At 38.2% G+C, this 15,103-nt stretch overlaps 1 protein-coding gene across 1 annotated transcript; it reads left to right on the top strand.

Annotated features, from left to right (window-relative positions):
• Positions 1 to 13,535: 13,535 nt before the first annotated feature.
• LOC112163771 (NAC domain containing protein 52) lies at positions 13,536 to 14,714 on the top strand. Its single transcript, XM_024300034.1, has one exon. It carries the CDS (start codon positions 13,536 to 13,538, stop codon positions 14,712 to 14,714), a length of 1,179 nt encoding a protein of 392 aa, XP_024155802.1.
• The last annotated feature ends 389 nt before the right edge of the window (positions 14,715 to 15,103 follow it).

Consider the following 15,103-nt stretch of genomic DNA (forward strand, 5'->3'; position numbering starts at 1 on the left):
ATATAAACTATGCATGTCCAAACGTTGATGCTACATATCCCCAACTACTAATTAACCTACACACTAGTTATCTTTGAACTTAAGAACTTACTTCGCCCACTCTGCCAGGACAACATCAGCATTCTCCACTGTGTAATAGTAATTTGCTTTTCTTTCTCACTGTAAGGACAACAAGGACAAAAGCTTAGTTATAGATCACAATAGATTAATCCAATAAATCACTATTACAGTAGATTAGTTACTGATTACCTTACCACTCCACTCTTGGTTTTTGTCCTTAGCACTCCATTAATGGTGTTTCACAGATCATTTATAGAAAGCAAATGAAAAAAAAATTAAATTCTGAATTCTCACTTCACCGGGTAATTGGAAGGGGAAGACCAGCAAAAGGAAATGTCAAGGATCAAAATAACAAGAGAATGCTAACCTTAAGAAAAAAGCCACAGCCAGTCAGTTCAAAAAATCCATGCATCACAATTTTATGGTGAAAAATTAGAACACCATCGGGCATAAAGAATTAAGCACGTATGGTGTACCAAGGCTATTCGCCTTGAGAAGTACAAAATTATCTTTTTAACTATTTTGTACCTTTATGACACCAACGAGAAGATTCCTCTGTGCAAGAAATTGTTCCTGCAGACAAGAGTATAAATTAAACAAATGCGGAAAATTAAGGTTCCATTGCCATGGTACCGGATTCTAACTCGCAACAGGAAACTTTATCCATATACTTTGCCTATGCTTTTATGGTTTGTATCACTGACAATCTTTATAGAGGGAGGATTATAGTTTAGAACACGATGAGTCTATTGTTGATCATTAGACATGTGTAGAAATCAAGCTCTTTGATAGTAATGTTGGGAAAAAGTAGCCAACATGAATTATTAGATAAAAAGATCCTATATAGTACAAGTTCATATTCAATAAACTGAAATTCATATTCAATTTTTATAGATTTTCAGTTACCAATAAATGTAGAACAATGAGCAACTGAAATGCAGTACAAGTTTGAATTTACCCTTCTCTAAACACATGGACGTGCTGAAGCCAGAAGCCTACAACTAGCAACATCTGATGGAAGCATCACTTTGACAAAATGAGGATATTTCACTGGCAATTAATTGATCTGCGAGTTCCTCAGCTTGTTCCAGAAGTGATGATTTCTCAGATTGGGCTCTCTTTAATAGTTCCGACTTATATATGACTATTGCACAGTATATCCCAGCAAATTCTTGAGTCTTTATGGCCCCTCTGCATATTCAATTGATATAATATGTCCAAATCAATTAAAAAGGATAACTTGAGAAGTATTACAGAATGATCCAAATGGATGACACCCAGCTGCCTATAGCCAATTCACGTCTGGCCTTTCATCTACATGAGAAGCCTTCTCATATGGTGCACTCAACCCTGCCACATCAGAAGCAATCCCTGCCAATATATAGCACTGGATCTGAGATGGTTGGGCATGCCCTCTTTGGATAACAGAATGCAAAATAGCAACATGAATTTAGCAATGAATCAATTGCTCTAATGGCTTCTTGAAAAGAACAAGATAACACAGATCCTAATTTCACTGCAAAGATAATCTGAAAGCTATACTTGTGCATATTTCCATGAATATCAAAACAATAAATTAATAGATGGACTTGACAGAATTGTATTGACTGCCAACCTTGAAGAAACATAAAAACCAAACATGAAAATGACAAACAAAAGAAAGCAATCAACAGACACTAGAAAGAATATATAGATAAAATAGTCTATCACAAAGAATATTTACCTAAGTACTAATAAATATAGTACATATACGCCTCTATCCCAATTCCCTCAAAATTTTAAAGTTCCCCAAATTTATGAAAGATGAACAGGACTATGAGAAACATCTAAAAACTTCAAGAGGACAAATATTACAAAATCCTTACATTTGAAAAGAAGTAATATGAAACATCAAAGAGAGCACATTATTAACAAAAGACATCCTGGTCAAAGCAAATGACATGCTCACCTTATAAGGTACTTAATACTAGCTGAATATTGTAAATCATTGTCTACTGATTTAGTGTCCTAGCCTCTGCAATCCTCCCAGAATCTTCTGACTTAATTCATTCATTCAACATCAACCTCTTCTCATTCAAAGAAGCCTGTCACATGAAAAAGACCAAGTAGCTCAATGAAAAGCAATACCGACACAAGCCACAACCAAATCTGACCCTAGAACAAGTATTTGTTTGCATTTAATTTATGCCCAGTGAAGTATAGCTCAGAGATGAACAAATAGGAAATAGGCAAAAACCATAAGTTAAAGCTTATCCATCATTTTAACAAACAATACAGATCATGATTGAAAAGCAGCAAATTAACAGACTTTTTAGGATAACTAGCAACGGTGCCCGCGCTTTGCTGCGGGATGTGAATTATAACCATAATGTCTTTTCCTACACCCTAAACTTAATATGAGAGAATATAAATGATAGAACTATTTTCATTACTGCAAATCATCTAAAACAAAAACAAAAGATGATCTCATCATAGTGGAATGTTAAAAAAATAGGCTATCTAGCTATGTTTAAAGTTTACTTAGTTACCCCATGTGTACATACACAAAGGTGCTAAGCCTATCAAAACATTGCTTGTTCCAGTTCTATCTATACAAAAAGTGGACCAAGAGGCAAATGCATTGTAGAAGCTTGTTGTCCTCACAATTAATTGAAGATCAAAGCTGCAGAATTGATAGAAGACAACATTCATACACAGAAAACAGAGACTCATATATCCGCTATTGAATTACATAATCAAACTCCTTTCAGGCTTTCTTTTCCTTTGAAATTAAGACTTTATGCTCCCAATACTTCAATGTCAGAAGCAGGGACTGAAACCAAAAACCTAATAGCAAATGAAGTTTCTAATGCTAATCTCAAATCCAAGCTAACCAATTTTCATTAGCAGAACAATACCATCCCAATACAGACTCTAGTGCATGTCTCGTTAATCGAAAGCACCTAATGCAGCTATATGAAGTCTACGCACCTGTACCATTAAGAAGAATCAAAATCTAAAGAAATAAATGGAAGGACTATATACCTGAAGATTAAGTGATTGATATAAAACTGCAGGTTCTTTGATCCTTACTAAAACAACATCATGCAAACATAGAGCAAATCAATCAAATTGCAAGGGATAGAAAATAAGCAAAAGGCTAAAAATGTTAATCACCAAATGATAAAACTGAAATTTCTTATAAGAAATAGTCTTTACAGAAGCAAATTTCATGTATCATTCAAATAAGGCATTATAGTGAATTGAAACAATTGAAGTATGCTCATTGACACGTCTACAATACCGATTTCTAATTTCCAACTCCCTCATGTTCACTGAGTCATATTTCAAACAGTCAATCTACAAACAAAGATAGCACTTGTTCAATTTATCCCCTAGCCATAAGCACAGAAAACATAAATACAAATACATATGGATACAAAAGAGAAATGTAAGATAACAGGGACTCGCCTGAAAGATACAACCTTCTGGTGCCTAATGAGATTGTCCAGCTGAGATTCACCTCCTTAAAAGTTACTAAACACAATAAAAGAAACAAATGAAAATGGAAATCCAAAGCAAAGTTAAGAAGCTAGGCACAGGAAGAAGGCAGTTAAACCCAAAAATGAAAATGAAGAAACAAAGCCTACACAATACTTCTGCTGATATGAAGGAGCCAACAGACCTCATGTTCCTTTTTTACTAAGGTTCCTTATAGGTCAGGACATATGCAAAAGAATAGCTAGCTAGCCAAGGCTTATTCTAGAATCATAGGCATATTCTTTTCTAAGTCTCTGTATTAATTAGCTAGGCTTAGTCTATATGCATGTAGTCCTAAGTGAAGCATATTAGATCAACATTTCCTATTCTGAAAATACAACAATGGCAAACGTTCAAAAGAATACTTGGGAAAAAAAATAATCACTTTAGAAGATACTGACCTCGACCCCAAGTAAACCAGATGATTAGATACATGTTTAAAACTCTTGAGTAGAAAATCTAATATAGCTTGAAAGAACAAATATTACTTGGGATAAGAAGAAAGTGCATCTGGTGATTGTTTGGAGTCTGTGTTTGCAGCTGCAAGGTGAACACAGCAAATAATAAGTAAATAGACAACTACTGAAAAATTCTCACATTCTCATACTTTAAACCAAAAAAATCTTCCTTCTCATACCGTAATACATTGAACTTGCATATGAAGACAGTAATCAAAAGCATGTTTAATTATATATGTACATTAATTCAAACTTCAAATATTTTTAAGAAACTAATATAGTCCCAAGATATTTCAGTTTGTTCATGACTGACTCACAGAATGAGATCCACTTTGGAGTACATATTCTACAGCAGCATGAGAAAACAATCCAAATATGTCCACATCATTCTTAGAACCATATATACAACCCAAGAAAAAAAAAATCTCAGTCAAATTCTACCCATCAACAACTCATTGGAATAAGATTAGTTCCCCTACAATGACCCCTGCCACCATGTCCTTGGCTCCGGGATGAGGGAAATCACATCACCTGTTACGAAACTGTAGGAAGCTTTCCAGAAATTCACGTAAGGAAGTATCACTAGCCACTGACAGTAATGTGAACCAAGAACAATAGCGGTCAGAGATCAATAAACAAAAATCAAAACTTAGAAAACAGAAATGCTAATAGTTCTTTCCTCAAATTATGATAAGACAAATCCACCAATACCTTGTTTCCAAAATTCCTTAGGGTTTAGCTTGAGCAATCGAGAAAGCTCTCTATTGAGAAGATCGACGACTCTCTGAGACTCCACGGCATCCAATCCACCTTTGTCGGCGCCTAGGCTAGCGGAAACCGCCTCATCTTAGGGCAAGTAATTCACGAAATTTCCCTTGGTCGATACCCACTCACCTCTCTCTCCCATCCGAACCCTACTACTACTCTCCTACGGCGCAGAAGCAGCAGCACTTGAAACTTTGGCATTGGACGGCTGGGACAGCTATTGCCGAAGAGAGGCAGAGAGCGTGGAATTTGGGGATTTAGGGCTTTTGGGACGATTCTGACCTTGATTTTTGGGGACGAAGACCTTTTGGGTTTTGGCGAAACCCTTGCTTCCTCCGGCTTGCCTATTGGTGTTGCCTTGAGGGTTTCGGTGACTTGACATGGCCTAGAAGATCCCAATCGAATTTCTAGAGAGCTCTACTGGTTGCTGGAGAGCTCCATAATCCGAACGCGAAAGATGAAATAGAGACCAGCAAGAAGAAGAAGGAGAGGCTAAGAAGAATAATCGAGAGAGTGAGAATCGAGATCTTATAGAGCTTTTGATTGAGTCCGAGGGATAGAGGTCAAAATGCACAAGTCGCGGGTTCTAGGTCGGGTTGAGAGAGCAGAGTGAGAAGGAGAGAAAATCACTTAATTTGCGAGGGATAGATGTCAAAAAGCATAAGTCAAAATAACTCAAATTTTTTTAAAACAACCTCCACACTACGACAACATTTAAATGTTGTCTGAATGTCAAAACATTTTCTAGTCAATTAGGGCTTGGCTATTTGAGAGGGAAAAGCACTTCTCAACTTTTGGATATCCCTCCAAATTTGAGATAGGAAATCACCACCTTCTACAACTACACAAATGTGTTGTCTAAATGCTCACCATTTATCCAAATTTGAGATAGGAAATCACCACCTTCTACAACTACACTACACAAATGTGTTGTCTGAATGCTCACCATTTATCCAAATCTGAGATAGGAAATCACCACCTTCTACCACAAATATGTTGTCTGAATGCTCACCATTTTTCCAAATTAAACCAGTATGGTTTTAGTGTAGATTCAGAGAACAGAAAAAAAAATTATGTCGTCTGAGTTTATGTAGTCTGAATGCTCACCATTTTTCCAAATTAAACCAGTATGGTTTTAGTGTATATTCAGACAACAGAAAAAAAAAATTATGTCGTCTGAAAAACTCAGACAACATAAAACTAAACTTATGTCATCTGAAGTGTGTCGTCTGAAGGCCTTTTTGGCATAGTGATGCAAGATCAATATTTCAAGATGATAATAGAGACTAAACAAATTGATCTGGCTGATTTTTTTTTTATGATGATCCATGAAAGGAGACCCAAAAATACATAATGGTTTGGAAAGTTGGAGCACATTGCAGATGGTATTGTGATATGAAAAATGGGCTAGCTCCCTTTCTATTCTTATAACTTAATTATAAAACTGAGATTACTACCAGAACCAAAGCTGTCATTAGAACTCATATCTTACCTGATGTTACTTATGTTGCCAATAAGGAAATACAAAATAAAGAAGGGGCATTTCATTATACACCCAATTTCTAGAATATTTAATGGAAAAAACCCACATATTATTTCTTTTCAATCTACACCCAATTATTGCCAACTAGGATAAAATATTAGATTTCATTTTTCAAAGAATTACACAAATTGCCATAATTTAAATCTGACAAACATTTTTTTTTTAGTAAAATGAGGTCAGCCCTTTATTGAAAATGAAAGATTACAACGATACGATGCAAAAATGCATCAACCATGAAAATAAACAACACAAAAGGAAAAGATGCAAAAAGTGCATCTGAAATACAAGGAAAAAGGAAAAACGCAAGAGTAGCAACGTCGAAACGCCAGCTAATTTTACACTACGGATTGCAGCCATGTAGTGAATTGAGTAGTCGGTGGTTTGACTACCTATCGAACTCCAACTCACAAATTGACAAAAATCAACTTCGCGTCGGAATGAAGGCACTCTCCCACCTAAAGATCGAAGCCGGCCAAGGGTGTCAGAACATGGCCATGTTGGCAGACAATCTTTCACGAACAAATACCATAGAATTGGGTCCTGGATCCAATACCAATAAAGCACAAGAGCCCCAATCCATTCTTGCAAACAAACAGCCCACAAAAAAACATGGGTCGCAGTCCAAGTCCAACGTCCACCCGGATCCCAGATCCGAATCCATTTGCAAAAACCACGCGGATCCCAGATCTGGATCCGAAACTGTGGAAGCCCAAATCCGCTTGTCCACCTATGGTTGCTTCGGCCCATGTCCAAAAACTCTTGAGCCCAAAACCCACTAGGTCTTCACCCCATACCTAAATCTGGGCAATCGACCTTACCGCCGACGACACACCCGGTATCCGTCTCCGCCATGCCTCAAATCAAAGGGCCTTCGTCTACCTCACCACGCATATCTCGAAGATCGTCGACTGCCCAAATAAGGTCACCTACACCAGACCACAGCCCACTCACACTGTCAGCGCCAGAATGGTATGACCTGCTAAGACCACCGTGAGATAGAGGGTGTGAGCCCCGGAAAAGTTTATCGAGCTTAAACGAAATAGTTCGCTAATTGACTTATCGATTTCGATAAAAGTGAAAGTACTCGATAATATTTTCAGAAAATTTCGTGAAGTGAAATCTTCAATTTAGAAGTTGGATAATGAAGTACACGTCACGACGAGTTCGTGGAAATTTTCAGAGATTTTTTCCGGTGACCGAACTATTTTTAGTGGCTATTCGAAGTTTTGGAATTGTGGAAATTAATTCCAGCAAAAAACACGTGGCACGATCCTAGCACTCTACCTTTTCCACCGCTTCATCACAGCCCTTGAATCAATTAAACTTGAGATATATTTACCCCAAGATCAGACCAAGGCTCTAGATTGCTCTAGAGTAACCAGAAAGTTCGAGCTATCTCAACAGAGATAGAGAAACCCGACGACCCGCTAGGCAGCCCGACCACAACTCCGGCGTCCGGCCACCGATCGACGACGGACGACCACCCTCTTCTTCGCCTCTTCGTAACCTATAGCCTGATGCTCTTGGATCGTCCATGCACCTGACAAGAACGAGGAGCAGACGGTGAAGGTCCAAGCTTTCGCCGGCGATTTCTGCAAGTTTCCGGCCACCATTCAAGGCGCATTCGGTATGGAAATTCATCCCTTCGTCATATTATACACGATTTGATACTTAGTTTTTGGATTGGAGTAAGTTCTGATGAATTGGGTTTCTGGATTCCTCTCGATCCGGCTCTGCTCTTCGACGCAGGCGACTTCTCTGGCCTCTCTTGGTTCGCTTTTCATTTCGTCTTCACCTGTTGATGCTTGTCGTTCTAAACTGAAGCTAAATTCCAAAGAATTGCTAGCTGGTGTTGGATTCCCAGTTCGTCATCATCCCTGTTCAATCTAGCTTGCTCGAAGTAGCTTTTGAAGGTATATTCCAACTCTCGAACCAAGTTTTGATCTTGGTATAATACTTGGAGGTTAGATGAACTGAATGGGTCATTTGGCTGAGATTGTATTACGCTTGTTGGTTGCTCAAGGTTGGGTTTAAAAATGAGTGGATAACCTGTTGTTGTGGCCTTGAAATGGATAGTTGGTTGTTTGAATGTGTATAAGCTCGATTGCATGTGCAGAATGGGTTGTGTGTCGATGTGAATGAATTATGACTATCATGTTTGATTGTGGCTGTTGTTATTTAGGTGATAACAGTTTAGAATTTATGAATTGGTTGTGGAAAAATCAAAAATGTCGTGAAGCTATAAAGCTTGGGTGTCCATAGTAAATTCCGTGGAATTACTATGCGGCAAAACGGTTAAGTAAATTCGAGATCTTTGGTTTGCTTGTGTATTTCATGGTTTGATAATAAGTAAGGAAAGAAATTAATGTTTATACATGTATTGGGTGGCCTTAGTAATCGGGTGCACTCAATATATGTTTGGTCGATAACGTAACTTCAAGTCAATGTTCGATAATTTAGGTAATTATCGAGTCTACCTCGATTGGTCAAACATGGTCAAATGGTCAAAAGGTCAAAGTGGTCAACCCTTGGTCAACTCCTGGTCAAACCAGGAAAAGTTGGTTTAGACGATTTATTAATCGTCGAGATTTCGTTTAATTGTTCAAAAGATATTGACTATCGAAATGTCAGAATTTAGGATTCCAGTTACCCGAGGAACAGAAGGTTCGCAACTCTCGGAGTACGTGAGAGAAAGCATCGGAATCCAGGTAGGGATTCAGGACTCTCCTCGGTTAGTTGTTTTCTTATATCTTGTGTTAAAATGATGCATGATGGGTGGTACGGTTTGGTTATGTTAAAATGCAATGCATACTAACCAAATTGTGAGAGATGTGATGGCTTGAGAGCGAAAGGGGCATTGACTTCCTCGGGTTCGATCCCCTAAACCTTCGGAGGGTTAGCTATACTGGTCGTCCGAGTATCTGCAATCACGGACTCGGTACGTGTGTGTAGCTAGGTAGTGGACGTTCTCGCTACACTTACCTGGTGATAAATTAAATTGAGGTAAGGTCGTGTAGTGGGTCTATGGGACCGGCCATCAGGTAACACTTGGATTTGGCGCCGTGTTTATTCAAGCATCATGCATCGGTTTTCACGTTGAAAAACATTAAAGTTTGTCATTCATTTTAAATACTTGGTTTAAGCCTATTTTCATACTGGAGTTCCAAAATTTATTTATTGGTTTCAAGCCTAGTCGAGTTAGAGTTCTTGTTGAGCAGCGAGGACGAAAGCTCACCCCTACAATAGTATGAATGCAGGTACTGTGCACTGGTGACGGGACATTAGCGGACGGAGCTGGGTGTGCATAACAAGTTCGGTAAACCCTTGTCTGGAGTTGTGCTAAATCTTATTTCTCAAACTTCGTGCTTCGGAGCTTGTTGTTATCTAGCCTCGGGTTAAACTCAGTTGGATTCTCTTTCATTGAAATCCGTACCCCGTGTGCGTCTTTATCCAAGTTCTGAACAAACAAAATAGTTGCTAGCAATTCAAGTTTTCACCTCAAAAATAATTGTAGCTTCCGCTGTGTTTTACAAAAAGTTTTTTTTCAAGCAAAATGCCTAGCGGTTTTCTAGGACATAAATCGAGCGTTCGGTTTATGTTTTAGAGACTCGCGGCACTGTGACGTGCTTAAGCTGATGAGGTGCAGCTTGGGGCGTTACAGAAAGAACATATTCAACCCATGCCACTACCCGGATCCCACTCCTTCCGACAACCACCTCTGCCTTCCTTCGTCAATCCAAAATTCCTTTGGCTCGCCGGCATGACCACACCAACGCCAAAACTCTCCTCAAACAACACTCTACCATCGAAAACAGCAAGAGCCAACACACAGAGGCCGAAGCCTAGAAGTATCTCCATGAATGGAGCAGATTTAGGATGCGACGGCCACGAGACGCGCCGCTCCACAAACCCTAGCAGAGCACTAGGGGCGTCATTTTAAGTCTTTGGTTACAAGGTATATCAAAGGACACAAATTCTTGTCCCAAAAAAAAAAAAAAACACAAATCTGACAAACATTTTTTTTTTTTTAGTAAGAAGGTCATCCCGATATTATATTTCAGCAAGCAGTACCAACACGACACACCCCTAAGGACCGTTAGAAAGAGTCGTATTACAAAGTACCCTAAGAACCTATTCTCAATACATAATAAGAAACTAGTATACCCCCAGTACACCCACCTTTTAAGATTACGCACTTTTATTCTAACAAAAACCTAACTCTCCGAAGTGAATTAAAAGATCAACAGAGCAAATTAGATCTTTGCGACCTATTCTCTCAAAAAAAGAAACTTGACCTAACCTCCTTTGGTAAAAAAGAAGGCAGACCCAATACTAAAACTAAAAAGAAAAACAAAATAACCAAGGAGGCCCAAGTCCACACAAGGAAGGCCCAACCTCCAACTTGAGGCCCAGAATGCCCAACCATTGGAAACCCTAGCCTGCACAGAGCCTCCACCGACTGCAACTTGACCGCCGGCGCTGCTACTGCCATCACCGATCCCATAACTCCCAGCCAATTGTCCAGACCAGCCACCACATCGCCGCCATCCTCAGCGACCCTGAAAGCATCGACCAACACTACCCAAGCTAGATCCAATCCACCTTGTTCGAACAACGTGGGTAGAAACATGAAATAACCAAAAGACTCGCTCTCATTCCTTTCACCATCCATGAGCCACCTAGAAAAAGCCACATCGCTACCAGACTTGAAACCATGCCGCATCGCCGACGCAGCCTCCATCAGAGCACCACCACCGAGATATCCCCCCGGCCATAAGGCAAAGGCGCCTCCATTCAACAGAAGATGACCAGATGCAGCAAACTCGGCGACTCGATGAAGTCGAAGCTCACCGCCGTCCCCGGAAGAGCGATCAGAGAAAAGAGAAAATCCCACCTTTCCGATCATAGGTTTACCGTCGGCACTCGGGTGAGATAGCCGCAAGCGGATATTCTCTGGTGAGAGAGTCAGAGAGAGAGAGAGACATGCTCTCACAGTTTTTGAAATATCTGACAAACATAAATCAACTAGCAAAATTAACGTCATCTTTAATACCTTAATTGTAGATCTTTTTTATTGGTCCCATTATTATCGCAATTTTCATTAAATTCATCATGATTGCTAGAATCATGGATCTTTTTTTACATGCATAATTTTCTGAATTCAAAAGTTATATAGATTTAAGTGCATGTGATATTTACTTTTTGATATTTTAAACTTTCTATTTTAAAAATAACTTTCTGTTTTACTTGCAACCTAACCTAAAGGTAGAAGTTTAAAGTTTTTAACCCAACTAATAGATCGTTTTTTTTTTTTTTTTAAATTACAACCTAAAGTTAGACAGGTATGTTTAGCTAACTTGATTTCTAGAAATTTTCATATCAACCTATTTATTAGAATCATTTTTAACATCAACTTCTTTCTTAAGTACGCTATCATTGCGAGTAGACCATGTTTATTAGGTTGAAAGTCTCTATATTATACCTATATAATAAGCTAGGTATCTGATCATCAAAACAATTTTTCTAGTTAATTTGATTTCAAGTATGTATCTGATATATAGGAGGTTTTTTTTTTGTTTTTGTTTTTGTATGACACAGACATCTCTATATTACAATTTTTTTTTTTTTGTATCATACCTCTTTATTAGGTTTTCTACTATATTATACCTATGATTGTAGAAGATACGATCTTTTTTTAGCTTGAAGGTTTATGGTATTCAAGCTTCACTTTCATCTACTTACTTAGTAGGTAAATTAGAAATGTAGTAGTTGAGGGTAAAAAGCTATCATGAGATTAATATGACAATATACCTAAAAAAAAGAAGAAAGTAATCCAAGAACAAGATACATATCTTACAATTAGAAATCTTTCGAGAATATAGAGAGGCACCGAATGTGAGCTCAAGGGTGAAAACACAATAACAAAAGTTTTTTTTCCCATTTCTTGACCCCATCTTGAATATAATCCTTTTCTTTTCTTTAAGAACATTTCATAGACACAAGCGAGAAGTATCATACCTGCTTGCCCCTCGCCCTTTCTTTCAAGCAAGAAAAACATTTTCTCCCAGTGATTGAATCCAAATCTCTTTCCATCTTTTGAAACAATAATTGACCCCATCAAGGAAAAGAAAATTGAAAATCTATTCGAAAAGAAAATACCTACATATAAGGAAAACAAGAATTGAAATTTGTGCTGGAAATGAACTACTATTGTAATGAGCATATGTAGAAATATATACTCAAGTCAGTAATCAAAATATAAAGTAAGGAAGAAATTAAGGACGTAATTGATTATGATAATTAAAGTCCAAATGAATTGATTTTTTAGCTTAATATTTCAAATTCAAATGGATGATAAGATTAAGCAAGATACTTAATAAGGGCATATTAGGTATATTAAAGAATGAGAAAAACTATTAATTATAGACATATACTCTATATGGAAGGTTTGTTTATGTAGAATGGGTGTAAATTGAAAGAAAAATATCTATGGATTTTTCTCAATAGAAGTTTATATTTTTGGGTTTATATCTAATTTTCTCAATAAGGAAAGGTATAATTCTTCATTTGGCTGAATGTAGCAAGACTGCTATAAATTATGAAACTGGATTTTGATGAGTGAATTTCCATCGACATGTTGTGTCTCAAGTTACCAATCAGGGGAACTTAATTTGATGGTAAATACAGAGAATTTCAAGCTTAAACTTGACCACAGGGGAGGGGCAGGGTTAGACGTTGGAAATCAAACTTATGTATATAACTATAAATCCTTACTAAACCCTCGGTTCTTACTACTCTTGAATTAGTGTAAAATGTTACGTCGTGGTGTAGTAAGCCTCACCACATAAATAGAGAGTTTATTACTTAATGAAGAAGAAAAAGATTCATCGGTTGGAAATCTGATTGGTCCCCCTAATTCATCTAGAAATTAACCCCTGTTAAGTCGAGTCTTGCTCTCCAAGCTATTAAGTTTCTATAAAACCTAGCTAACATCTCCCACACCACACTAGTTTCTAAAATCCACCTCCTGTCTTCAAAGCTTAGGGTACTTTCTTTAGAGGCTAATCCCCCGTATATTATCTTCCTTATCTCTCCATCGATCCATTCATCAGTTTAAGTTTCTGTATAGAACAAATCCCAGAACAAAGATCACAAAGAAACACTATCTGAAAGAATTAAGTTTTCAATTCATGGAGGATCATATGCTTCTGCCTGGCCATAGGTTTTGCCCCATGGAGGATGAACTACTCTTGTACTACCTTAAGCCCAAGGTGAACGGGAAGGAGGTACCTCGAAAAGAATCCCTTATTTGCGAGTTGGATCTTTACGGTGACCAAGAACCATGGAAGATATGGGAAGGATTCGAAGCAAGACGGACAAACGACTTGAGGAAGAACAAAGATCTCTACTTCTTCACCCAAAAGAAGAAGGTCAGTGCAAAGGCCTCGCGTATAAGTCGGAAAGTTGGGAGTGGTACTTGGAAAGGCCAAGTCGCAGCCAAGAACATATATCTTCTTGATGAGAATCAGAAGCCAACAACCACTCTTCTTGGTTTCAAGAAAACCTACACCTATCAGAATAAGCGTTCTGTGCATCATGGTTGCTGGATCATGTATGAGTTCGAATTTCATAAGTCGCAACTCCTGCCCAAGAAACAAGTAAACAAGAATGACTATGTTCTTTGTTTACTTAGGAAAAATGATGAACTGCCGGAAAGGAAGCGAAAAAGGCAACAAGAAGAGGAGATGCTTGAGGAGGACTATGTTGAGGATGGTGATGGAGATAATGATTTGAACTGCGATCCTGCATTGTTGCTGGAGGAGCCGCATGAGAAGTGGCAATGCCTCCTACCTTGCTCCGATAATAATGTCGCAGCACCATCATTGGAGTGGGCTGAACTAGAACAATGGTCCAACCAACAATTCTTGCAGCCAGCACCACCATTAGAAGCTGGACCAACACCACTAGAAGATGAGCCAGCTGTTTCTTTGCAAGTGTATGAGGACTTGGGAGTGCAAAAACCCGTAACTGAACTACAATTAAGGGATGAAAACTTGGGGCAGCAATGTCATGATATACCAACCAATACAGCTACTGAAATGATGAGTGGCCTTGACTTTCACCATGACGAAAATCTAGAGCAGCAAATGGGAGATGAAGTTGGTGTCATGGCACAAGGAGAAGTCGATGTGTATGGTGGGAATTTGAGTGATGTTATCGTTGGCAAAGACTGGGCCAAGTCTTTTATGGAAGACCTAATGAATGATGAGCAGCTAAATACCATGGAAGACTGGGCCAAGTCTTTTATGGAGGACCTAATGAATGATGAGCAGCTAAATACCATGGAAGTGGGCAACTGCATAAAATGATGGTTCATATTTGGGTAACCTAGTTGGCATTTAGTTAGTTGACATTCTTTCTCTTTTACATTGATCCCTATGAGGTTCAATTCATGTAATTTTGGACGGGTTGAGGCATTATGTCCCCCCAATTGTATCTTTCTTCAATTTAACAAGTAATATGGGTGTGAGGGCCTAACCCCCCAGCTAGACTGGGTTCCAGCCCTCAGTTAATTAAAAGATTTCCATTTTCTTAATTATCAAATGACAGTACTAAGTAGAGCAAAATGTAGGTCAAATGCTTGTGGTAGTGATTTTGTAGCTAGTTTAAAGTTTTTATAAATGTATATGATATACTAAGTAATGAAACTAATTCTGTCTCACAATGAACTTGAATATGAACATATGTATATGATGCT

This window comes from Rosa chinensis, chromosome 5 (assembly GCF_002994745.2).
Source record: "Rosa chinensis cultivar Old Blush chromosome 5, RchiOBHm-V2, whole genome shotgun sequence".
In the NCBI taxonomy this organism is placed as follows: domain Eukaryota; kingdom Viridiplantae; phylum Streptophyta; class Magnoliopsida; order Rosales; family Rosaceae; genus Rosa; species Rosa chinensis.